Source organism: Fusarium odoratissimum (genome assembly GCF_000260195.1).
Source record: "Fusarium odoratissimum NRRL 54006 unplaced genomic scaffold supercont1.4, whole genome shotgun sequence".
NCBI lineage: Eukaryota > Fungi > Ascomycota > Sordariomycetes > Hypocreales > Nectriaceae > Fusarium > Fusarium odoratissimum.
The window spans coordinates 1,795,193-1,819,974 of NW_022158690.1; the positions used below are offsets into that span (position 1 = coordinate 1,795,193).

General features: G+C 48.7%; 11 protein-coding genes across 12 annotated transcripts; 2 read left to right on the forward strand and 9 right to left on the reverse strand.

Annotated features, from left to right (window-relative positions):
* Positions 1 to 129: 129 nt before the first annotated feature.
* On the reverse strand, positions 130 to 6,730 carry FOIG_03803 (uncharacterized protein). The gene is made up of 2 exons (XM_031201826.1): positions 5,729 to 6,730; positions 130 to 5,680 (listed from the first exon to the last, which is right to left on the reverse strand). The coding sequence occupies exons 1-2, from the start codon at positions 6,298 to 6,300 to the stop codon at positions 3,949 to 3,951; spliced, it is 2,304 nt and encodes a 767-aa protein (XP_031069350.1). The 5' UTR covers positions 6,301 to 6,730; the 3' UTR covers positions 130 to 3,948.
* Positions 270 to 5,614, forward strand: FOIG_03804 (poly [ADP-ribose] polymerase). Of its 2 annotated transcripts, XM_031201828.1 has the most exons (3): positions 270 to 505; positions 587 to 2,781; positions 2,858 to 5,614. In XM_031201828.1, exons 2-3 carry the CDS (start codon positions 661 to 663, stop codon positions 2,978 to 2,980), a joined length of 2,244 nt encoding a protein of 747 aa, XP_031069352.1. In that variant the 5' UTR covers positions 270 to 505; positions 587 to 660; the 3' UTR covers positions 2,981 to 5,614. The 2 variants fall into 2 exon arrangements, with proteins under 2 accessions (XP_031069352.1, XP_031069351.1); XM_031201827.1 differs by having other exon boundaries at positions 270 to 2,781.
* A 2,649-nt stretch (positions 6,731 to 9,379) lies between the features above and the next one.
* FOIG_03805 (uncharacterized protein) lies at positions 9,380 to 10,217 on the reverse strand. The gene is made up of 2 exons (XM_031201829.1): positions 9,897 to 10,217; positions 9,380 to 9,847 (listed from the first exon to the last, which is right to left on the reverse strand). Exons 1-2 carry the CDS (start codon positions 10,188 to 10,190, stop codon positions 9,440 to 9,442), a joined length of 702 nt encoding a protein of 233 aa, XP_031069353.1. The 5' UTR covers positions 10,191 to 10,217; the 3' UTR covers positions 9,380 to 9,439.
* An 81-nt stretch (positions 10,218 to 10,298) lies between these two features.
* FOIG_03806 (uncharacterized protein) lies at positions 10,299 to 11,880 on the reverse strand (the record flags this gene model as incomplete). The annotated part of the gene is made up of 2 exons (XM_031201830.1): positions 11,569 to 11,880; positions 10,299 to 11,519 (listed from the first exon to the last, which is right to left on the reverse strand). Exons 1-2 carry the CDS (start codon positions 11,602 to 11,604, stop codon positions 10,299 to 10,301), a joined length of 1,257 nt encoding a protein of 418 aa, XP_031069354.1. The 5' UTR covers positions 11,605 to 11,880.
* A 749-nt stretch (positions 11,881 to 12,629) lies between these two features.
* FOIG_03807 (uncharacterized protein) lies at positions 12,630 to 13,457 on the reverse strand (the record flags this gene model as incomplete). The annotated part of the gene is made up of 1 exon (XM_031201831.1): positions 12,630 to 13,457. The coding sequence occupies one exon, from the start codon at positions 13,455 to 13,457 to the stop codon at positions 12,630 to 12,632; it is 828 nt and encodes a 275-aa protein (XP_031069355.1).
* A 1,124-nt stretch (positions 13,458 to 14,581) lies between these two features.
* Positions 14,582 to 15,372, reverse strand: FOIG_03808 (uncharacterized protein; the record flags this gene model as incomplete). Its single annotated transcript, XM_031201832.1, has 2 exons — positions 14,582 to 15,132; positions 15,256 to 15,372. The coding sequence occupies 2 exons, from the start codon at positions 15,370 to 15,372 to the stop codon at positions 14,845 to 14,847; spliced, it is 405 nt and encodes a 134-aa protein (XP_031069356.1). The 3' UTR covers positions 14,582 to 14,844.
* A 339-nt stretch (positions 15,373 to 15,711) lies between these two features.
* On the forward strand, positions 15,712 to 16,566 carry FOIG_03809 (uncharacterized protein; the record flags this gene model as incomplete). The annotated part of the gene is made up of 2 exons (XM_031201833.1): positions 15,712 to 15,939; positions 16,276 to 16,566. 2 exons carry the CDS (start codon positions 15,712 to 15,714, stop codon positions 16,564 to 16,566), a joined length of 519 nt encoding a protein of 172 aa, XP_031069357.1.
* A 119-nt stretch (positions 16,567 to 16,685) lies between these two features.
* Positions 16,686 to 17,823, reverse strand: FOIG_03810 (uncharacterized protein). The gene has a single exon (XM_031201834.1). The coding sequence runs from the start codon at positions 17,428 to 17,430 to the stop codon at positions 16,951 to 16,953; it is 480 nt and encodes a 159-aa protein (XP_031069358.1). The 5' UTR covers positions 17,431 to 17,823; the 3' UTR covers positions 16,686 to 16,950.
* Positions 17,824 to 18,080: 257 nt separating this feature from the next.
* FOIG_03811 (uncharacterized protein) lies at positions 18,081 to 18,317 on the reverse strand (the record flags this gene model as incomplete). Its single annotated transcript, XM_031201835.1, has 1 exon — positions 18,081 to 18,317. The coding sequence occupies one exon, from the start codon at positions 18,315 to 18,317 to the stop codon at positions 18,081 to 18,083; it is 237 nt and encodes a 78-aa protein (XP_031069359.1).
* A 453-nt stretch (positions 18,318 to 18,770) lies between these two features.
* Positions 18,771 to 19,874, reverse strand: FOIG_03812 (uncharacterized protein; the record flags this gene model as incomplete). Its single annotated transcript, XM_031201836.1, has 2 exons — positions 18,771 to 19,253; positions 19,305 to 19,874. 2 exons carry the CDS (start codon positions 19,872 to 19,874, stop codon positions 18,771 to 18,773), a joined length of 1,053 nt encoding a protein of 350 aa, XP_031069360.1.
* Positions 19,875 to 20,421: 547 nt separating this feature from the next.
* On the reverse strand, positions 20,422 to 22,659 carry FOIG_03813 (uncharacterized protein; the record flags this gene model as incomplete). Its single annotated transcript, XM_031201837.1, has 1 exon — positions 20,422 to 22,659. One exon carries the CDS (start codon positions 22,657 to 22,659, stop codon positions 20,422 to 20,424), a length of 2,238 nt encoding a protein of 745 aa, XP_031069361.1.
* Between the last annotated feature and the right edge of the window lie 2,123 nt (positions 22,660 to 24,782).

Sequence of the window (24,782 nt, forward strand, 5' to 3'; positions counted from 1 at the left end):
GGTCTCTGCAAACATTGAGCATTCAAGACTCGTCGCTTTCACCTTTACGAGTCAGAATAGTTTCCTTGGGCGAGATGTTAGCGGGAAAAGACGATTGTTAGAACGTGGTTGCTTTTAAATAGCCTTTTCAACCAATCAGAGTGTGCTTTGTTGTTCATTTAATCACTAAAGACCATTTAATGGCGGTGCCTTTTTGTCAGCCTGCCCCAGCTGTCAAAGGGATCGCTCAAAGTGGGGGGTTTCAGCCTAGATGCCTGTGCTACCTTCCCATTCAGCTGGACGTCACCTCATATGAGCTTAAGCTTACAGGAACCTTTAAAATGGGAAGGCGCCGACCTCATCTCTAGATCTTTCAATTTCTTCTCAACTCACCTCACTCTCTTCTCGCATCATCATCATCTTCCACTTGTTTCCACCTCGTAATTTGCTCCTCGCACCATTGGACAAGGATCGCTCGCCCTGAGATTCGGCGATTGCTGCATTCGGTTCAGCTCAAAGCTGTTGGGTATGACGCCCCTGAACCAAGCTCTTTTCCCACGCGACGGATGATTAGGGTTATTACGAGATTTGCTAACTTTGTCTTAAGTTGAGACAATTCCTCTCTAAACTCTTACACTTTCCCCCTACTCTTACACCACTTTCAATCTCACATCCGCCAAAATGCCTCCTAGAAGAAGAGCTGCCGCGAACCCTCCAGCTGATCCACCTCTGGACGGCTGTGCAATCGCAGTCAGCGGCAAGTTTGACGACATTGGTCACAGTCATTCCTCTCTCGAGGCTCTCATTCGCAAGCATGGTGGATCATTCACCAGAAGCGTCACAAAGGCTACCACCCATGTTGTTTCTACTCAAGATGACTTCAACTCACAGAGCAGCAAAGTCACAGCGGCCAAGGATAAGGACCTTCCTGTCGTGGACCCTTTGTGGCTCATTGATATCGACTCCAAGGGTAACAAGCTGAGCGCTGACGACTATACCTGGGACTCTGCTTCCAAGCCCAATGGCATTGCTAAAGCTACCACCAATGGCAAGTCAAAGAAGCGATCGCCTCCTGCCGCTGATGATGAGGATGAAGAGGAGGAAAGCCAACCTAAGTCCAAGCGCGCAAGGAGCACCAGCGTTGCGCCTAAATCGAAGGCCAAACCCACGGCGGTCAAGAGGAGCACCAAAGACAAGGCCCCCGTTGAGGATGAGTCTGAGGAGGAGGAGGCCCCCAAGACCAAAGCCAAGCCTAAGGCTGCTGCAAAGAAGGGTGGTAAGGGCAAGGCTGCTGTCAAGGATGAGCCCGAGGAGAGCTTGGAGGAAGAAAAGGTCGTTGCCGAGGGACAGTTCATCAAGAAGAAGGATGTTGCAATTCCTCTCGATGAGCACTGCACTCTCCCCACCTACCAAGTTTATGTTGATCCTGACTCTGGTCTCATTTATGATGCTTCACTGAACCAGACCAATTCCTCAGCAAACAATAACAAGTTCTACCGCATTCAGGTGCTGAAGAATCCCAAGTCCTCTGACTTCAAGACTTGGACTCGATGGGGCCGTGTTGGAGAGATGGGTCAGAAGGCCATCCTTGGAAACGGAACCGTTGATGACGCTATCAAGCAGTTCCAGAAGAAGTTCAAGGACAAGTCAGGCCTCGCATGGGACAACCGTACCGACAACCCCAAGCCTGGCAAGTATGCGTTCGTCGAGCGTAGCTACAACCCTGATTCTGATGATGACGACGAGGAGGAGGACGACAAGAAGGCTGTCAAGAAGGAGGCAGATGATGATGAAGACGATGCATCTCCTCCTGAGTGTACACTTGAGAAGCCCGTCAAGGAACTGATGGAGCTCATTTTCAACCAGCAATACTTCCAACAGGCCATGACATCTCTCAACTACGACGCCAACAAGCTGCCACTGGGCAAGCTGAGTAAGACAACTATTACTCGCGGTTTCCAGCAGCTCAAGGATCTCGCTGCCTTGATTGACGACCCAACCCTTGCCGCATCAAAATGGAACATGTCCATGTCTGCTGCTACTGAGCACCTTTCCAACACCTACTATTCATTCATTCCTCACGCATTTGGCCGAAACCGGCCACCTATCATCCGTGACAACACCCTGCTCAAGCGGGAAATAGAACTTCTCGAGAGTTTGTCTGACATGAAGGACGCCGCTGAGATTATGAAGATCGATCGCAAGACGAGGGATACTATTCATCCTCTTGATCGCCAGTTCCAGGGTCTCGGCCTTGAGGAGATGACTCCTCTTGATCACAAGAGCAGCGAGTTCAGCCATCTCAAGAACTACCTCAACGAGTCTCGCGGTTCTACTCACAACATGAGCTACACCGTCAAGGATATCTTTCGCATTGAGCGACAAGGCGAGTTCAAGCGATTTGACGACTCTGAGTACTCCAAGATCTCTTCCGATCGTCGTCTTCTCTGGCACGGCTCACGAGCGACAAACTACGGTGGTATCCTTAGTCAGGGTCTCCGTATTGCCCCTCCTGAAGCTCCTGTGTCAGGTTACATGTTCGGTAAGGGCATTTATCTCGCCGACATGTCCTCCAAGTCGGCCGGATACTGCTGCTCTTACAACACTGGTGGCGAGGCTTTGCTTCTGCTTTGTGAAGCTGAGCTTGGTGATCCTATACAGAAGCTCACTGGAGCTAGCTCTAATGCTGGCACTGATGCAAAGAAGCAAGGCATGCACAGTACCTGGGGTCAAGGTAGAACCGGCCCCAGCAAGTGGATTGATGCCGGTGTTGTTCATGAGAGCCTCAAGGGTATCAAGATGGTAAGTTTACAACTCATTCGCGTAATTCGCGTAATCCTTCGATATCATGTGGATACAATCGTTAACATCCTTTCAGCCCGATCCCGATGTCAAGCCTGGTGATACCAACGTTTCCGGTGCCGGCCTGTACTACAACGAGTACATCTGTTATGATGTCGCCCAAGTCAAGCTGCGTTACCTCCTCCGCGTTAAGATCTAGGGAGATGACCTGGACTGGTAATGTCAACGCTTGTTCATGGAATAATCAGTAGACATCCATATTCATAATATGTGGGATTACTGTTTATTTGGGGCATCTTATTTCTTTGTTTCGCCGTTATTCATAATTCTCTGTATTGGCGCACCAGCGGGATGATTTGATATGCAGGAACAGAAAAGCGGTTGCTGGAAGTCAAGGTCATCACTGGCAGTAGACCAAAGGATCGCAACGGCGTTATATGGACATGTGGTGTTTGACTTTGATGTTTTATTTCATTTCTCATGTGTCTTTCGGACTACTGTATGTACATGAAGATAATACACTATGTAGAACATCTGCGCATTATTTCGTGAAGGGGATCATATCCCTGCAGTATCCTGCATTTTCTTTTTTCAATATTCCAACTCTTGCTTAAACGTAGATGGAAGTCTTTGTGATTTGGTTGTGCATAGTATGTTCTTGGCTTGTTATCGTCCTCATTCTTTGAGAGGTCAAGATCCAATGTTGACAACGTGACCTTCAGATGCGTATCAACCATACGGGTAGTAAAGCTGGATTCCAATACTTGCACAATTGAGATTTTGCCAAGTAGTACGCGATGAATGCCCAGAAACGTGCGTGAGGGCTCTCATGACTCAAAGTTCGTGCTTTTTGATGAGTGATAGGGGGTGGATCGGCCGACATTGATTTTCTAGCCTGTGGTGGACGTTTCTGTTTCGTCTGCAGGGTGTGACGCGGCGGTTTCAAAGTTCGAGAATTCGGATTCGTTTGCATATCTCGATTTCATCGCCTCAGTGGAAGTACTCCTGCCTTCGGAGGGTTTGTCGGATCATCGGGTTGAGAATCGGGGCTTCGGGATGTCGTCGACCCACAGCGAGTTCCGACACTAAATATGGTGTAGATGGCTCTGAAGAACTCTTGAAACTCCTCGAGCGGAATTCAAGTCTTCTAGCCTGATCCAATCCTTTTCAAGCTCCAACTCCTCCATTGAGAGCATCGATGCTGAGCCAGTCGTTGTTTGGCATCCAAAGATTCTGATCAAGTCCCATCCCATACTCCAACCCGCTATCGGTGCCTAATCCATCGGTACCTCCATCGTAGGCGTTGTTGATCTCTGAAATTCCAAAGTCTTGACGTGGTACTATCTCGGGAACGCTCACGGTTGGTTTCGCAGGGGCTTGGGCTTCGGTGCTTGGGTGTGGCAAGTCCGGCGAGACTTGACTTTCGGGGACCCACGGATCGGCGACAAGTGAAGGAGGAAACGTTGAATCGGTCATGGCGGATATCGAAACAGAGTTCATCGAGCTGAACTGGTTGGGATCGTTCATATTGTGGTCATCCGGGAAACCATGTCGTAGAGCTTGTCGAGAGTAGCCATTATCAAGAGGGAGTCGACCGTGCTGATCTGGCGTTGCGGAAGGTCCGCGGATGGCGATTCCATGAGTTATTAGCCTTTCCAGATCTGCTTGAATGCCTTCTGCAGTCTTTCCCGCGCAGCAGGACTTGATAGTTGACAGGCAAATCTTTGCCCGCTCCATGACGGCTTCCAAGTTGAGGTCATATTTCAAAGCATTAGTATGATACGCGTATGTTAACACGCGGGCGCATTGGTATGCGCAGATAGCCATATCCAAATCGGTTACAGGTTTCGAGTTGAGTTTGTGCATAGATGAGAAGATATTGGCCATTGACATGGCATGTTCGACACATTGTCGTTGACAATGATCGACAAAAGCATCGTCGAGAGATGCAAGGATAACACGGGGAAGGGCTTCCCGTAGACCACCCAGGGCAAGACGGTAGAGATCTATCTGACATTGGTGCCACCAAACATGAATCATGATGAATGTACATATTCGAGGAGAGTAGGCTCGGAGTCGCAGTGAGCTCTCTGAAAATTGAAAAGATGCTGGTAAATGGGTTGCGAAATCACTGAGATCTTTCTGCAGTCCCCAGATACCGGCTTGCAGTTCATCAGGCTTGGTGTTTCGAGACAACATGACGCGTCGAGAGAATTCCATAATTCGTCGTCGCATGTGCTGTATGCGAATGTGGAGAGCTAGACTTCCGACGTCTTCGGCCTGGGGGTTTCGAGGTTTGTCGGGATCATGAATAAGTCTTTCGGTCGGTTGTGGAAGATCAAATTCAAAGTTGCGTTCATTGCATGGCAATCCTACATGGATCTTATCAGCACTCCAGAGAGAGTAGTCACGATAGCCGCCTGAGACACCCGAATCGATACAGTAGAGTGCCCACATGAGTCGACGGCGAGACTCTTGGGCGAGGAAACAAAGATTTGGAGCTTCGTGATTCAGACGCAAGGCTGCGGCGTATCGGGAAGCGATACTCAGCAGCATAAAAGCGCTTGGAGATTTCTTGGACAGGATACGATGCTTGATAATCAGGACAAGCGCCTGTACTTTGATGGTTGAAGGCCGAGTGTAATCGGCAAAAATGAGAGCCTCAGCATCGTCGATACATCTTTCACCATACTCCTTCATGCCCGGTCCCATATCCGTGAGGTATGAAGTAATGCCAATCAGGGCCAGCAGAAGTGCCTTTTCAACTTTGCCTGTGTTGTATCGTCCTTCAAGGGAGGCTCGATGGAGAAAAGAGAACATGGGAATATGATGGACATGGTTGAAGAACTTATTAAAAGTCCGGCCTATTAAAGCATCGAAAGATTCATCTGGAAAGGGGCTACAGCTGTTGTTAGCCAGTGGAGGTTTAACTACAAAATTGACTTACACTTCAGGTGCGAACCCTTGAGGCGTAGCGGTACTAGCCGGGTCGGTCAACCCAGGGTCACTATCGTTGTGACCATCTTCTCGATCACCTTCTTGGCTTTGCGGGCTTCGGCCTTCGCCTCTCATTGTAATGCGCGCCCTTTTGCTTGGTCGGTAAACGCATTCAATGCCTTGGGAGCGACAGCGATCGCATGACGGCATGTGTCCGGAACATCGGGCTTTTCGACTATGACAGCTGATGCAAGCTTGTCGAACTCGGCGACGCGGCAGAGCGCCAGACAAAGCACCGGCGTCGCCATCATCGTAGGAGCAGGGAAAGCCAAGTCGCTCGCAGTTGGAGCAAATGTCGCGCGCACCATTGCATCGTACTTTTCGAGCGCGACAGGTGACGCAGGTCAGTGACGATTTTTTGGGTTTGCGGTCGGGAGAATTGGCATGAGAGGCTGGCTGAGATGGGTTCACGGATTGCTGAGGGACGCCCGAGATAGAGGAAGTGCTTGGGACGGGGAGAGGAGAGTCGAGGGAGGAAATGAGGTTGTTCGGGTGGTCGCCAGCGGCGGAGGCGAGATCCATGGCGACGAGGTGGGAGGTTTTAGGCGCATGGAGGGACTCAAAGACTGGGGATCATGAATATGAGCTTTGGCAGCGAGTTCCGAGATTCAAGAGCAATCCACCGAGACCAACGTCAACTCAGACGAGGGTCTTGAGGTGGGGAAAACGATTCCGACTGTAGCTTGTTTGTTTTTATTCAGGTAGAAGAAATTGAGTGACGATGATGGTGATGTTGGGTTTGGGTGGGAGTCAGAAGGCGGGCACTGCACAGACAAACAACGTACGTAGCGCAGTGGGTAAGATAAGGAAGGTGTGGCCCTGGCCTGGGGTTTCTGGGTCTGGGTCCGGGTTCTGCGTTGGTGGGAAAGCGGGACCGGAAGGGCCTACAGTTTCTGTTTACGGGTGGGTTGGGTGTATGCATCCTAAAAAATTGGTGTTGATACAGTGGAAGCTGCTGCTGTTACCGTTGAACAACAATGTCAGATCTTCTCCCAGATCAGACATATAAAAGTCTAAATCGAGCACGCAATTACTCTTTAGGCTGACGTACAAATTGACGCCTTCCATCTCAATTCCATGAACCTCTCTGGGCTTTGACGATAAAACTCATGGAACGACAATGTGTGGACCGCCATTTGGCCCACAGCCTAAGCTTGCTTGGCAGAAAAAGCTGTACCCGAGTCTCATTCGCGAGCCACGGATGTCACGAAAAGGTCACCGCTGATATTCACAGTGAGAGGCTTGTCTGTCTGTCTGTCCCGGTCCGTGGAACGTTCGTTGTTGGGCTATTTATCTATCGGCGTCTAAAATAGAGAGCTCTCTCCAAGCCATGATCGAAGGATTACACGAGTCAGTTAAGCTAACGAAACGGAACGGGGAACAAATATCAGTCAGGCACCTGATGCTACACAGCATTGCAACGAGATGACCGAACCAGCCAATCCATTTCTCGGTCTGATTCTTACAGAATTTTCCCGGACCTTTCTGTCCAGTCACTGAAATCTGCCGAAAGGCGTTTCGAAAAACGCATCATCGGTAACTCTATTGACAATGTGACAAGTGAGGAAAACCTGGGGATACCAATGAGAGAGAGAATGGACCGAGAAGCGACGCCTTCAAAAGGGTCAGGCCCGCTCGATCCCGGCGCCTTGGGCTTGATAGTCTCCGCTATGAACCAGGTTAATTGACCGGGATTAAGCAAACTTTGAACGTTGTTGACCGATGCAACCGGTCACAATCAGACAATGAACAGAGACATTATATGGAAAGACAACATCGTCGTCATGTTGAGCGGATTCTGCGTATGAATCTCGATCCTTCAATCCTTGGAAACTGCAAGACTCTCCTTCAGGACAACCCAATCGGTCAGGGATACCGACGGTCCGAAGTGAGCTGATCAAGGTCGCGACCAACCGAAGCAAAGATGGACAAATCCTTTGTTAGCGCCTTTGTCTAGCGGATATGCAGCGTGACGCTTGTCCTATTACCACCATTCAATCAACACCTGCGTCATTTATCCGACGGCCGCTCCGACTCCCGGAATATCATCGTTTTACCCCCCCCCGGCTCCAGCTCGTATTTGGCTGCGTCCCGTTGAATGATGCTCGGGTTAAGGTGGTGGTGTCTACGGTTGTCTGTGGTTGGAATCAGTCAAGAGGCTATTTGATGTACGTGCCTAGAAGGATCTTCAATAAATTCGAGATCTGGATTTTAGACACATGTCTTACGTCGCAGCCATAGGGTAGTTATGATCAGTTCCGTGCTGGTCTTGCTTGAAACCTGTTTGAATGTCATGATCATCAGCTAATAATCTCGACTATGTTACTATATACGAAGCCACACAAACAACTCTTCATAGCTTTACTGATGGGCAATGTACAAAACCCAATTAAGCCATTAAACAACTAGCGTGCAAGGGAGATCTAACCAGGCATCCAAACCAGGCTTTGGTCTCGCCACGCTATCGATGGTCCAGCTCGTCGATACCGACACCCCTGACAGAACTTCACCGGCGAATGAGGTATAATTTACACTTTGACCAGCGATTGTAAAACCTGGATTGTTATCTCTCTCGGTCTCCCCCTTGCTATCCCGGGGATCACACGACTTGATATCATCGAGCACTAACAATAGCTTGAGGGAGCTCCCCAGCTCTTCCCCCGCAGTTCAATCTAGCTGTCAGACTAACAATGGTTGCTAAACTAATCTGCTCAGGTGAATCGTACTTGTTCACGGCCATTCCATAAGCTGTACAGACATGCGGATGAACAAAGCATCAAGTTCGAATCTTTGAGACGGGCATCTGGGATTTAGTTCCTGATATCTCGTTCTTCTATAATCAGGAGGAGCAGATCACATGATTCTAAAGTGCCTAAATCACTACTTAAACTTAATATTCTTATTTCCGGTTTAGTAAGAGACTTAATTACTTAAAGCTATTTATCTTAAGATAGTAAATTTTTATCAAATTAAGAGTAATTAATATAAAAACGAATTTTATATTTATATTTATATATATAATATAAAACGCAAAGTTTTATTTAAATATTAATATATGTAAACTTTAGTATAAGAAACCCTTATATTCATATTAGTCTAACAGTATTAAGTATTATTCCTAAGCTCTAGGCCTTTAGGACCTATTCTCTGAGATTGTGATATGTCTATTAATCCAATTATCATATTTCCCGGCCGAGTCCCGTATGTGATCTGCTTCCGGCTCGGTCCGTTGAAGTGGAGGAAGACCCTGCGTCTCGGCAGCGTGGGGAAAGGATGTCACCTGGAGGTCTTGGCTTTCAGCTGGGCTTAAGTTCACTCTGGTCATGAACGTGCGGCTCTTCTTTACGATTGCCATCCTTGTCAGCGAGTGAATACCACCTGAGGTTGTCGAACAAACATTACTTGGGCTGTCGTGGACCCAAAGCCCGGTGACCATGTTCAGAGCCTCCCGCTCACTGAACTTTTACAATCGCTTCTCAACAAATGAGGAGCAGTACGTATCAGCACGTTGAGGTCAAAGGTCGCGATTGGGACCTAAAGGAGTGATGCCTAGACCCTAACATTGAGCCAGAAGCGACATGGCACGCAGAGCACACATGAGTAACATCAGTGTCATTATATTCCTTATCACATTAATTCCCCCCAGAGGACTCCTCCCATTTCAGTACATATACTGCTCGTCAAAATCCGTAAAAAGCCCATTCAGATCTTGATTTCCAGCCATACTCGATGCCCACGCATTCAAATCCAGCCCTCCACCATAAGGCAGACCAAACATCAAATTTTGATCTGTAACGGGGTCCCTGATGCCCCAATTCGCCTGCTGTTCAGGCGATTGCTGCTCACTTTCCGGCTCAGGTGGAGCTGCAGGAGCTGCATCATGACTGTCGTCGACAAAATCGGATTGTCGAAGAAGACTGTGTATCGCGAGTCGCTGGCGGATATATGCGTCTTTGGCGAGCTTCGAAGACTGGGCCGGATTTGGATCAGTCGTTGTTGTGATGGCGCGGTGGTCCGAAGACTCAAGCCACGCTTTGTGTTGCTGTATAACTCGTTCAAGTTCTTGTCGCTATTATCATATCAGCAGCTTGAACCTCAAGAGCCCTGGGTAAGCTTACCATGGATTTAAGTTGTTCTGAGAATGCAAAGTATCGTGTGATGACATCCAGACACAGCTGCGCCTTATTGATGGCCATCTGCATGGGCAGCCCAGTATTGTCCTTGCCTGTGTATGTTCCGAAGAGCACCAACCTGGCCGCATGGTACGTACAGATAGCTGCTTCAAACTCAAGTATTTCATTTTCTTCCTTATGCTGCACAAAGTCCGACAAGACTTTGACGATTTGTTCTGCATGCGATAGGCACTTGTCTTTCATCAACCCCTTCTCGGCTGCGGAAATCCCTTCAATCATGGTGTCTGGTGTAGACTCAGGATATCCAGTGAGGAAAATTCGGTAAAGGTCGCAGTGGGTTAAGTGCCAGCTCATGTGCTAGTTAGATGAATTAGCTAAGTCAGAGCATCATGTAATGATGCTTACCATTACAAAGTATTGTGGTGATAAATGAACGTCTTGTGCATATGAGGGTGGGTATTGATCACAAGGAGCAAGTCTGGTCCTTAAGCGGAGAAGATCGTTCTGAAACTTTTCCATCGACGAAAGGAGTTCGGGGAGATTGACCTCTTTCACGTTTATTCGTCGATTGAGTCTTACAATCGCTCTTCGAATGAAAGCCACTCGCACAAACGCAGCTCGTGTTCTCAGGACCTCTGGCTCGAGCCCCTTTCCAGGCTGTAAGTATCCAGTAGGGACGTGTCGTTCTTGCTGAAAGTCGGCGTCTTCGCAGGGGAGTTGTAGATAGATCGTGTCGGCGTCGAAAAGTTCGAACTCTTTCAGACCAACGCAAAAGCTATCTTCAAGCAATGACAGAGACCAAAATGTTCGTCTGCGAACTTCTTGAGCGACGGGACTTAACTTGGAGTGTTCGTAGTTGAGGCGTATCGCTGCAGCCCATCTAGCTGCAAGTCCAGCCATTATGAAAGCCCTGGGGAACTGTCCCACAGCAGCTCTGTACCGTATTAGGAGGAGAGATGCCTGTATCTTGAAAATGGAAGGTTGTTCGAGCCGGTCGAGTATGAGCTGCTCAGCTTCTCCAGCCCATGCATCGCGCTCGCCTTGACACTGGTCAAAGTAGATGGCCGTGATAGAGCAAATAGCTAACTGAAGCGCTCTATCGATGGTCTTGTCGTGACATCTTTGGATGACTGTGGCTTGGTGGAGGAAGCAGAAAGCAGAAAGGGGATAGAGCCGCTCGAAGTACTGATTGACGAGCGATATTATCGCCTCGTCGGGAATGAAAGGCGGAACTTCTTCGATTGAGTCAAATGGGATTGATTGGGAGCTTGAAGCGATACTTGGTCGTTGTTTTCTGGGTGAGATAGCAGCTTGAGATGCTGTCACAGACACCGAGTCATCTCGAGACGACGAAGCTTCAGTCGTTGATGACCCAGCTTTTGAGACATATGTGCACGGTCTATTTCGCCTCGTACAATTGGTACATTTCGGAACATCGCCAGAACATCGGACCTTCATTGCCCGACATTCCTGACAGGCTTTCGCACCACGACATTTTGGCGGTATACGAGGCGCAGACTGACCAGTGGAACCGTCCTGTTCAAAGGAACACTGAAAGTTGAGTCGTTCACAGGTACGGCATCGAGGAACTGTGCCGTCACATCGGACCTCCAGGAGTTAGTACCGACCGAGTACCGGGGAGTAAGTTTGTACCTACCTTACGGACTCGACATTGGACGCAAGCCGCTTTCATTTCAGGGTTTCGCACTGCTGATTAGGAGTCTTTGAAGAACTTGTCGAGCCGACATTCCAATTCAATGAGGGTTAATGTTCAACGGCGGATATCTCTTCTCCGAAATGTTGGCTATGGGCTGGACTGACTTAGGGCAGAAGTGTCATATCCCGCTCTGCGAAATGAAAGTGCAAGGAATAAAATCTATTCCCTTGCTAGCACACTACAATGCACCTCGGAAAGGGTCAAGTTTCGACCATCTTTGTTAGTTGCTGCTGTAGAAAATGGAAGCACGCCATTCTGTGCAAAGAAGGTAACTTCATCTCGTCAACCACGGAAGTGTCCAATAAAGTTATGAGGTACTCCCCGTCACATCACTTTGGCCCGCGATGGCGTGCGGGGTCTCCGCAAAATGCGACACCCTGTATCCAATCATAAGATTCAATGACCGATACGCGCATTAACCCTGTTTTCATGGTTGAGGTTATGTGTGCGAATCTCCGGGTTATTTCCTGCAACTCCCCGATGCTCCTTATCGAGGCTCACGTCAAGTTGCAAGTATGGTTGATGTGCAAAAGAACGAGACCTCAATTGAGGTGTCTTGTTCAGTGCGCCAATTCTTTGTTGGTGCACCATGCCACAAAAACCACTGTTTTCTACCTTTGAGCCGTTGAATATTCTTAAGGCACAATGGCAAGCATCATTCAATAGCCTACTTGGGCCATGTCCTTCATCATTTACAAAGGCCGTAACCGCTTCAGCAGTTTTCATGGGCCCTCGATTATTTTCCAAGAACCCAGAAAACGCATGTCAGACGAGATCGCTGGTGTTCGCAAGTTCTGCCACACCCAACGGGCTCGTGATGATCTTTGTTGAGAACCCGGACCATATGGCCAACGGAGCTCTTGGGGCATTTGTCCCAGACCAGAGGGTTGAAGAGAATATGCTCCAGTTACCAAATCCACTAATACATGAGATTTCGGCGTGTTGGATTGTCAACACCTAATGGTCCAACGATAGCTTATCCGGTGGCCATGAGCAGAAACCTATTGTGGCTCTTGCTTGATCACCGGCTCTCTCTTCACCTCATCTGACTCAGTGTACCGGGGAACTGGAGAGGATTTATCTTCAGTGTCCTCCTGTTTTATTCCTTGGCTGTTCACATCGGAATGCTGCTCGATTGGAACTGGAAGAGCGGCAAGAGAACTGCTCTCTGCATCCCCAGCCTGGGAGGAGCTCCCCTGAGCTACTTGCGCTGCTTGTCGCGCCGAGCTTTCTCTCACGACTCCCGAGTTATTGCCACGGCCCAACAGGCGCCTATTTGGCTGTCCCCTGTTACCCCTGCCATTGCCCCGGCCGCGAGCTTGAACGCGACTGCGATGGCGGCGAAGCAAACGGGGACCATGGTGTTGGCCTGGGACTTGAGCTGGATAATCGCCTTCACCCTGTGTGAGTTGAGGCAGCTGCGCTTGACCTTGAGCTGCATGATGAACCTGACCCTGTTGGGGTGGAGGCATGTATGCAGGCACAGGATGCGCATAAGGATAATAACCTGGCGGCACCGCGTTTTGGTACAACACCGGGACGTAAGGAGAAGGATACACATATGGATAGGGCGGCGCAGCGTAAGGGACTTGTCCATACGCTGGGTATGCCACAACTGGGGGAGGAGGAGGGAAAGGAACAGGCTGGTAGGCCTGAGGGTAGCCTTGAGGCACCGCTGGAACGGGATATGTTCCATATCTTGCAGGATCAGGCGCTTGCCCTTGGGCACCTCCAATTTGAGGATGACCCATGTTTCCTCCTCTGGAATACTGACCGCGTCCGCGTCGGGACAGGCCTCTACGGCTGTTGCCACGAGTTCGGTTCTTCATCGTTGCTGTTTCTGCTGTTGTTGTTTTTGTAATAGAAGAGCAGAAATGTTGACGACGATGAAGTTAACGGAGAAGAAAAAGAAGAGAGGGAGAAGGGAGAGGTGGGGGTAGGAAAAGAAAATAAAAGAAGTAAGTGGTTGCGCGCACCTGCGCGCCGGCCCTGCCACTGCCAGACACCTGGTCCAAGACTGTCGAACCTGGAAGCGGGCCATCAAAAGCCTTGCGTTCAATATGATTCAGGACCAATCATCAGTAATGAACTTCAAGATTCTTCTAGCGTCTCTCTGTTGTGATGGTCCTCTCACGAGAATTACCAAAAAACGAGAAGAAGATCGATTCGTGAGTGGGATTCTAAGACCGAATGCAAAGAACTAACAACTGGACGGATCAGGACCAATATCGACAGCTTTGCGGCGTGGGAGAACGACTTAACATTGCAGACTTGACGGATGTTGACAACACACTGCCCAAGTTTGATAGATGTAGAAGGGCACTGAAATAAAGTCCAGAGTAACCCGATGGCACCCAAGGCCTCTTAGATGCCGCGATGAACGTGATGGAGAATCTGTGAGCTAGCGAAGAGAGAAAACACATTGCACAACCCACCTTGGTGACGGTATCTTGGGGTTGAAGCATCAGTCACAGTTTGTTCATCTATGTGGCAAAACCAGCATATGTTCTTCACGTCAATTGCATTGTAAACGCCTATCCTTCTCTTTGACCATCTCATGTCCAACTGTCAATGCATCCAGATATTCCCCCTTTCCGTCGGAGTCTTTGCATAACCAATCGCGATACTGCTTGGTTGGTTTTGGGAAAGTAGATGCCCTTGCTTCGGCACGTCGGGTGTGCCTCTTTCGATGGCCCATGAACTTGATCCGGAATCACGTTTGGACAGAATACTGTAAACCCGTCACTCGTTCTAGTTCAGTCTGTAAACACGATGTTGCGGGGAGCCTGACCGGCATCCATTAGGCCATGCCATGTTCTGGCCTATCATTGTTCTTACTGCCATCCGAATTGGCCAGCATCTCGCCTCTTTGAAAAGGCCTCAGAAGGGTTGCAGTTGTTGACTGGGCCTCTGAAGGTAAGGCCTAGCTTGACTAATTCCCGATATACGCAGAGGGACTGGACACCAAGACTCGACCTGGCATCCGACTACATGGTGGCCCTATCATCCATAGACCGGCGAAAAGACTTCGACAGGCTCAACACCCTCTTCCACGACCGGTTTCTGACTGCAGAAATGATGACCCAGTAAGTTGCCATAAAATGCAACATGGCCAGAGCCATTAAAGTCCCGTAATATGTAATCCTTCACATCTTATTCCCACCCATGGCAGATGTTGCGTCAGAAAAATCTTCCTTTATGACCATGGCGACCCATCTAACGACCCTCATCATCGGACAGGTGCCCTTTGAAGAAACCCAGGAAGTATTGTATTGGGTCCGCATTCATGGTTCCTTGAGTTGCTGACGGCTGGGTACCACCTTTGGAGTCTTTGTTGACTGGACCAGATATGGAACCACTTCCCGACCCCTGTACAGTCTGATTCCAACCATGTATCTGTGTTGACTGGCCTTTCTTTTGGGGCCAAGTCGTGTCAGCAGCACGACCTGGGCCTTCATAGAAGTTGGGCCCTCCAGCTCCAGCTCCACGACCCCAACCACTTCTCTGGAATGGATGGTAGCCACCCGGACCGTTACCTCCATCGAAGACGAAAGCTCCACGACCCCTACCAAAACCACGACCGCGACCTCCAGCCGGGTATGGTGTGTAGCCTCAACGACCACCAACAGAGTTGGGCGTTGAATCCCCCACGACCACGACGGCCTCGAACACCTCCTCTGCCGCGTCCTCGACCGCGTCCACGACCACGTCCACGACCACGACTCTCGTTCCGAGGCCTATCATAAGGACCCGCGCGGAATGAATGACCGCCGTTTCCCCCTCTCGTATTGTTCGTCTATCTGTAAGTTAGTATCTGTCATGTAGTTATAGTGTGTGCTCTTACGAAAAATTCGTTTGTTTTTATTGAGTTGAGTCGAGAATCAGAAAGGAAGGAAGATTGGCGTGTGAGGTAGGTGCGACTGTCAGGCAGCTGCCAGGTGATGGGTAAGGTAGTGTCAACAACTAATACCGGCCCTTGGCTTTCCACCATGAAAATGCAACTTTTGCACTAATGGGACAGGCTTTTACTTACATTCACAAAATTATTCTCATTCTTTTACCTACCTATCGCTAATCATCACCATGGAGGAGGAGGGGGAGTACTGCCAATGCATAGGCGAAAATCAACCAAGAGAAACCGAAGCACGGCCAGCAGATTACCTTAAGAACCGGCCCCAGACCCCCCCAAGGAGTTTCAACAAGCCATTTGCAAAGGTCAATCAATTCCCCGGATACAATCCAACTATACAGCAAAGACGCCGCTTCATGTTCCTGCTCTTCGAACGATGGCTTCGATGGAAGAATTTCGCAGTCAATTAGTGGGAGATGCGCCAGAGAACACAAGCTATCTTGAAGTCTTCTAAGGGTAGTTCGCTGTCCACGATCGGTTCGTATCGAGAGAAGCGAGAGTTAGACATTGCTATCGACTTCTTTATGTGGCGTTACAATGGTTGACACCCCATACCCTCTGATCTTGAATACGATACTTACTGTCTTTAATCTAGCTCCAAAAGCTCCGGGTCATGTCACCCTGAAACAACGGCAGTGGCCATGGTATCCGGATGGAACTGTCGAATGCCGAATGAAGTTCAATAGGGGATATGAAATGTTGCGGCAACTGTATGACAAGCCACTTGATACTTCCAGCAGTATCAGTACATCCCTTTGCCCTTGGACTTTGGGTGCCCGCAAGAGAAATATATATCGAAAGCTCAGATTCCTCAAAAAGACCTAAGAAGCGTCGCTGGGGAGGCATGGACGATGGGAACGACGACCCCGGGCAAGACGAACCCTCACGTCACCCAAGCTGGTTTAGGAGTTCAGCCGAGTGTCCTCCAGTCTTTGACGGATTTCGACGCAAAGGCAGGCCTGTTCAATCCAGGAGAGACAGTGCTTTTATCTACAGACAGTGAGCGCCGCCAAGATGGCCGTTGTTAAATGGGTTCGAGGAGAGCCTCGGATCGAGGAGTTTCTTGTATCGATATTATTAGGACAGCGTTTGACCAAAATTTGGATACAAACATGGCGACCACAGTTACAGCGTTTTGTTTAGATTATTCCGCAAATTCGAGTTATTCTCATTGTATTTGCGAAATTCTTGTAATACATACATCAGAGGAGGTGGCTAGGGGTGTCGTAAGCGTACCGAGTGATTCCCCTGAAATGACCATTGCCCAAAATTCCATTGTCCACGACGGCAATATTCCAGCACATAAAACTCCAACACTCTCAACTTTCATCAGATATCTTCCTCAACCTCACTCAAGAGCCTTCCAATCAACTGATCCGAGTCGTTACCAACCGTTCGGGGTACAGGTCCTGCTAGTTATTCGGTCTCACATCCTCATCGTGTTTGAAGCGAAGCCGTCTGATCGAGTCGACCACCGTAACCTTGACCTGACTGCAACGAACGCCATCATGCTCCCCATTCTCGCAGATGTTGTCATTCCAGGAACCGAAGCTGTATCCATACTTGACGATATCTTGAACGCAGTACCACGAGTTCTCATGTCCTGTTTCAAGGAATTCTCTGAATCGCCTGAAGACTCTGCCGACGTTCAAGTGGCCTCTAAAGATTTCCTCCATCTTATCATCAAAATTTTCGTCTTCCACGACGGGGAAATAGCCACCAATCAATATCAGGTTGTTCGAAGGGCCAGCCACAGGTGTCTCTGGTGGTGTTGCGGCAGTCGTAACCAAAGATATGCGTCTTTGGCTTGGTGGTGGCGTGGCAATGTGCCTCTCGTACTCGTTGAATTTGTTCCCCTTCTCGTCGGGAGAGCTCGGCTTTGAGGGAATCATGTCGTCTAGATCGCCAACTTCATCGAAATTGCTTCCGTCTACGGTGATGGGGGGTTCTCCTGCGTATTGATCTTGCGCTGCGTGAGTGGCCTCGTTCTGTGATCGCAAAGAAGCTTCAAGTTCCTGACATCGCTCTTGAGCCTATTTGAGAGCTGTCTGCTTGTCGTTCAGGTTCTGATGCGCAGTTATGTTGTCGTTTCTCAAGAGGTCGATCTCCAAGCTCTTTCGAGCACTCTCTGATCGTTCTTTGGCCAGAGCCCTCCTCTGCTTTCGGAGGTCCTGTCGCAATTTACTTGTTTCATAGAGCGCTGAAACATTCTCCTTCTCCAGTTGTCGCTTGGTGCGCTCGAGACGTTTATTTCGTCTATCCGTGTCAAGGCTCTTGCTTTTGCTGGGACCTCTGCGAGTGAGCCCTTTTCGTGCCGGAATGATGGGCTTCTGAGGTGGCTTCTGGTGATTGACTTAGCTATGGCACCGGATACATATTTCTTTCACTGACTTACTGGGGGTTTAATGCTCTGGAACTTGGTTCTGCGTTTGGGTATCTTCTTAGACTTTGCCTTCAAACCCCTCAGGCATTTGATGTTGTTGTCAAGTTGCCGTTCCATCTCCCTAAACTGTTTGCCATCTGGAAACTGTTCAAGCCTCTTCTAAAGGCGACTCATCATATCCTCGAAGCGAAACTGATCCTTTTCCTCAGATGCATCTTTGCCAATCTTCTCATCAAGGAGGCACTTGGGGTGATGACTGTCTTTCGCATTCTGAACTGACTCAGTGACACGTCTGAGTTCTCGGATCGCAGCTTCAAGGGGCGTTCCATTTGTGCGCATAGAGCTGCGCACTAATTCGAGAACATTTCGTATTTCTGTGTCCAGTTGCAGGTCCATTGTTGTTGTGTGTAGATATCTAGTATCGCGCGCAATTTCCTGTTGTTTACTTTCTCGGAGCTGAGAGCGGACTGCACGGTGACGATAACGGCAAGTCACGTGATCACCCTTAGAGCAGACAGGCATTTGTTGAGCTTCGACCGGCCATCAAGCGACTTGAGCAATTGAACATAGACTCGAATCTATCTTTCATAGTATCTGATTATATCCTATCCTTTTGTGTCTAGTATTTTGTTTCGTTTCTGGTGGCTTACACAAGACTCCAGAGGGACGTCTGAGTCTTCGACTGTACTAGCCTTTATCGCCAACTTAGCATTAATCGAGATATCAGTGCAACAGAGATCTCTGTGTTCAGTCACCTGTCTATTTGATACTAATGGTTGCTTAATATAAGCGGTCCTTCAACAGCTCGAACCATCCCCAATCCACTACCAGTACATAATTCTACTGCCTTCAGACATCCTCATCCATGGCGTCCTCGTCGACGACAGCCTTCTCATTTCCAATAACAACTAACCCTGGAACCTCCTCATCATCTTCGTCATCCTCCAACTCTACAATGCGATCGCCGTTTCCAGTTGGCAAACCATTGCCATTCGAATAATTATCTCCATCAAGGATTCCATTTCCATTCGAATAGGTGTTCCGGTTTAGGATCCTGCTCCCGTTCGGATGATTGTTTCTATGAGATATCCCGTTCCGAATTGATACCTCCTTTCCATTAGGTTCTCCATCTTCGCTTGGTACGCCGTTTCCATTTTGCTGACCATTTCTAACAAGCCGGGCGTTCGACCACAGGTAGAGTCCCATCAGGATGTAGTGTTTCTGTATGATTTCGTGTGCTCTTGGGTCGCTTCTATCTACTGGGATATAGAAACTAAGGATAAAACTGACGTATGAGCTGGAAAGTTGCTTGTAGTAGCCAATGAGCTTTCCCTAACTGTCGCATTGACCAGACCACAAGTCATCCCACTGGCGCGACCGCACCATGACATTGGGTACGAACCTCTCACCGCTTGGAAGATCTGGGAAATCTCCAAAGAAATGACTCTTGATAGTAGCAGCCACATCGATAGTAGTTACCGGTGCACGACAGAATGGTCGGCGACTGGCACCCATTGTGAAGGAAATCTTGTTTGCTGCACGAAACCTCCGCTTCAGGTAAGTATTGATGTCTCTGCACATGTCACTCAGACTGGTCTCATTGTCCACGTTTCCAACCCAAAGAATCTCAATCCCGAAGAAGTTCTCTTCAACCACGGCCAAGTCGCCGATGTAGTGGATGATATTTGTTTGGCGCGACGCTTTGTCGGGATTGATGATGGTCATCCTTCGATGGTTCCTATCCCCTCCCTTGGGGAGATGTTGCAGTTGCGTGCGGTATACCTTCCAATAGCTATCAACGTAGTTGTGCCAGGGATCTCTGGGCTCATAGTATTTTGGGAGGATAAACCGATTAAGTGTTCCTTGTCGAGAGAAGGTTATGGTCTTGTCAGGGCGTGGATAGATCTTTTGATTTTGATATGGACTTTCGAGAGGAAGTTTGCCATCCTCCATCTTGGCTCAATGAGTAACGAATTCACGTACGATGTTGTGTATACCTAAGGTAAGAATACCTAGACGGAAGATGATGAATGGTGATAGAGAAAGCGAAACGAAATGAGGGTGTTGAGTGTCAGCTGAATTGAACAGCTGAAGGTCGTTCCTTACTGACAGACTGAAATACGAGGGCCCCTCTCAGCGTGGAATTAGGAGAAGGAGCTAAGAATAGGGCACCAAGAAGGCGCTGAGAGGTGTCTTTGACACCCTGGGTAAGCTCTACACAATAGTTCACAGATTTCACTTCACCATGTCAAGCAATTCTGCCTTCACTCATCTTGGGATCTATCAATACCTAGACTGTAAACTTCTACGTATCCAAGAGCAATACAATATTGGCATCTATATCAAGCTATTCAAGTACAAGATGAAAACACAAACATTCCACCAGACGGAAACTCAAAGCCCTGCTGCCCCATGCCCGAAAGGCCTGACACTCAGTTCTTATCGTACCCCTACGACGAACAATGGACTCACATATGGCAGTACAAAGTACACTGGTCTCTCAAACCTCGTCGGGATTCCTGTGAGACCCAAGAGACCGGCCAGAGGCCCCTTGCATCTTGAAAGCCTCTGTTCCCTTGTGACGATTGGATCTGAGAGTCCGGTCCCAGTCTTCCCAGAGCCTAGCGGGGATCCAGTTCCAGTCAGAGATCTTGGTTCTAGCCCTCCGTGAGGCTCGAGACGCTGTAGTATAGAATCCAAGCACAGAAGAGCCTTCCTCCCGCTGAATGAGCTCGGCCCAATTGACCAGATGCAGAACGTCATCCGTGCATTCCAGATGTTCTCCTGATGAAAAGTCGACTATCTCCCACCTGTTTCTGCTCTTCGTGACTATGGCGACCTGGTTCGAGTACGCCCGCATGAAGTGCCGACACAGCTGGTTATAATCGTCTTCCTCGATTTTGAAGTCTCTGTGGAAGAAGCCATCGACGGAAGGCATTGCAATCCCTTCACGGGCTGCCAAAGCGGAGATAGATTGTCTGTAAGTCATCCACTTTGACCTCGCCAACGTGGAGGCTGAGATCCGGCCATCAATAACATGTGAAGCAGTGCTGTTGGGACAAAAGCCTGCAGCATGCTTCGCCCAGACTGCCTCCATCAAGCCCAGCTTGGACCATAGGGTGCCGTACCGAGCAATTGCGGCGGCGCTGCTAAAGTCAATAAGGCTTCGAATTTCCAGGTCGACATTCCCGTTGTAGTCTTGCCAATCGACTTCGACTAGTCGCTTCATGCCGACCCACAGAGCCGCAACCAGGTGCATCTTGAGCTGGCTGAGATTTGGCGCAGATTGAATCGCCGTGGCATGTGCGGCCTTGCCATTATGCATTGTAACCTGGTTGAGGTCGTGGAAGAACCTCGCACGGTCGGCAGGGATGGCTGTACCAAGCGCAAAATCAGTAAAAGTGAGGCCAATGAGGCCCTGGACCTGCAAGCGCTTCCAAGTTTGATCGAGAGCAGCCCCAATATCATAATAGTCAATGCCATCGCGCGCGGCTGTGGCAGAAAGGGCATTATTCTGATTAGTACCTCCGTTTTCGATGTTCAAGATTTCAAGAATCTCGAACGTTTGATCAGGCCAGTCTTCTAGATCCGTCCATGCCGCGACAAATCCGTCAATCTGCTCACAGGCAAACTTCATGCGACGAGGGAAATCGAATTTGGGAGACGTAATGTAGTTTGCAGGTGCATAGAAGAGGACTTTCGTGTCATCGATGTTGAACCACGACGCCGCAGATATCTGGGCTTCGCGCTCACGCTTCGACAGCTTGAGTGTGACTTCAACCTCGTGGCCAGTCTGCCGATCCAAAATACGTCGTCTCCGCACAACGCTTCCTACTATGTGCACATTTCCAGAAATCTCAAGAGGGAAGTCGGCCTCAAAGGTCTCGGGAAAAGAAATCAGCATGTTTTCATTGCTGGCCTTGATGATGTCTAGAATCCCGGGGTGGATCACTTGGACCTGTCTGAAGTCCTGGATGAACGGGTCTCCGCGCCATTCATCAGGCATAAGATCCTCTCCGCAGAAAGTGATGATCGTATTCTTCTGATTTTGTCCTTCTTTTCCGATCCACGACTTGATCTTGCGCAGTACTTTGTTCATGTCGGCCGAGGCAACGTGTTTGGGGGCGTAGCGATCTTCAAGTTCGGGTAGTTCAAAGAACTGGCAGTAATCGAAGTGATTGAACAACTTGGTGATGAATGGGTGGATGCGCTCAGATGACATGGTCATTAGCCTCACAACGGTGTTTGGGTTCTGCTGATTGTCATTGAATGTGGAAGCGAAGACCGTCGCAGCGTTCAGCGCCAGGACAAATTCCGCACTGAAATCAGGGTCGACGTCCATCAAGAACATTGTGAACGGATGACAGAAGTTCTGGGAAGCTTGATTCCAGAAGAGAGGGTCTCGAAAGCTCTTGAGAAGAGTGAAAAGCTCGCCGTACGAATAGACTGCCACATCTGATGTGACCAGTTGTCCATCTTGTAAAGCTGCTCGTCTGGTTGCGGTGACTCTGGGCATCAGGTTCTTATCCATCATTGCCTTTTTACTTTCCGCGACGACAACAACGATCTTGGTATCATAGAGAAGTCTCCGGAGATACAACTTGTCCGGGATCTCAAAGATGTTTCCAACAGCGGCCTTGAACTTGAGATGGCCGAAGATGTCGCCCTCTAGCTTAGGGAGTTCGATCCAATCATCGATCTCGGCGAGGACATTATCGAAGGCTTCCTGAAAGGCCATTTTGTTTGCCTGTACTGATAGGGTAGAGATGGATACTGGTATTGCTTTTGAGTTGGTCGCAGACTGGGTGGGAGCATCGATGGGTATTATACATCTTTCAGGAGCCGGTACTGGTATAACAAAGAAACTTCCACAATTTGGACTCCAAATTAAACAAAGTCAAGTCCCACTCCTTCGTCGGATCGTATCTGTTTGCAATTTAGTATAGTGTTGATGTGAGATGCTCCATGGGGCGATGGGACGCCTCCAGAACACTCAACATTCATAATTTCACGGTTATGAACCCGAACGACTTGAACAGATTAACGAGCTTATTGCAGAAGTATATTCAAGAAGAATAACAGATTGGTAGCCATAAGAGCGTCAGTAGGTGACTCTTTGTTGAAGTTGGCACCACTGTTATCGCAACGGCTTCGGGGGTGTTTGCAGTACTAGACTATTGTTAGTTACTTCCCCCTTGTCATTGAAACGATGTGTACTAACTATTTCTTTTTGGACCTTAACATATTCGTCGCTGTCAGTGTCATTCCAATCCATCATTCTTTGTCTGGATGTTCGGGGTGGGGAGGGGGCGGGAGCAGGGATCACTTGTTGGTTGGGAACAAAGGAATTGGTATTCTGAATGATCACTCCCTATCCATCCATGGCAATAAGTCCGTGTCATCAAAGAAAACTGGCTTGGATATCTTCCAGGGCGGTCATCTCGTCCCTATTGTCAAAAAGGATGCAAGGCCTTGGTCGACATTGCTGCAAATCGTACGACGAATTCCCGTCGCTGTTCTGAGGAAGAGGTGGCAAATACAATGCCCTTTTCGTCCCCGGCGGAAAGTTTTAGATAACTTCCATCACGGCGATTGATTGATGCCATAGAATTTGCTTTGCTTTCGACCTCCATCGTCCAGCTTGTATGGAGCTGTTGCAAGGTGTGTTTGAAGCCTTCACCCAATGGTTACGATGACAGGTGCTATGCATGTCTCGACTTGACTGGGAAGAAACTCCAGAGAATCTTCCAGATCGTTGAGGGTATGGGCTTCCTGAAAGTGCCGAAGTCTCTGGAAGATCCAGACTTCCTCATCTAGGTCCTTGAGCAGCGGCACTTGCCGCGCGTCGAGGGTCGCAACCTCTACTATGACTCTATTGATGGGAGTTTATTGCACCGCTCCAAAGTAAATTCATATATAAAGACTCGGTGATGTAGTTCTATATGGGTCAGAGATGCTGGACAAACTCGGCCCTTGTTATATCAGAGAGAGAGGTGGACGTCGACTGATGGTTCAATGTCCAATTAGTGTCAGGCTCTAACCTAGGTGTGAGATATCAGTATTTAAAAATTTAGAGAAGCGAAAGGTCTATCGAAGTACTGACAATATTCCAGTGCCGAGTGAATTGGGCAGAGAGCTCTTTGTACCTTTAGCCTTCGAAATTTCGCAGAAAGCCTTCTGTGGTTATAACACTCGTCCATCTAGGTGAGTGCATAGGTATATGCATGCACATCGAGTTCTTTTGAACAATATAGAGATTAATCAGGTCCAGTGGTTGTCTGGAAGAATCCAAGCCGGGGTAGTTCCAAGGCAGGTATAGCAATCGCACTCATCACCAAGACGATCTCCTTCAACGTCGACGATAAGGATTGTCTCCTCAAGTCCTAATTTCATGTCAAGGAGATGAACCCTGAAACAGCAAGGCTTCATAGAAGAAAAAAACCAGGTTTATTCTCGTGAAAGATATCGTCCCGTATCATCTCAATTCACTTCACGTCTCTTCAAAGTAGATGGTCATGGCAAATTTATTCCGCCTCCCGTGTCCGAACAGAAGCCGAACAGAAGCAATGGTCTTGTATTTATCCGTTTGTCACACTGCACCTTGGTCTTATATGGGGTTCAATGAAGCTATCAAAGACCAAATAGGCAACTGCAGTCTTTTGGGTGATATCAACATATCAAACATATGAAAGCATGAAGAATACAAGGATCTCACATACTCACCATGTTTGTTAATTTTGAGTCATTTGTATTGATGGCGAGCAAGAGGCATGCGCCACCAACCTTTCTTTCTTTGTTCTGTGTGCTATATGTCAGGATTTTAACATGTGCCATTTGCTTTATTGGGCCTAAATAGACTAA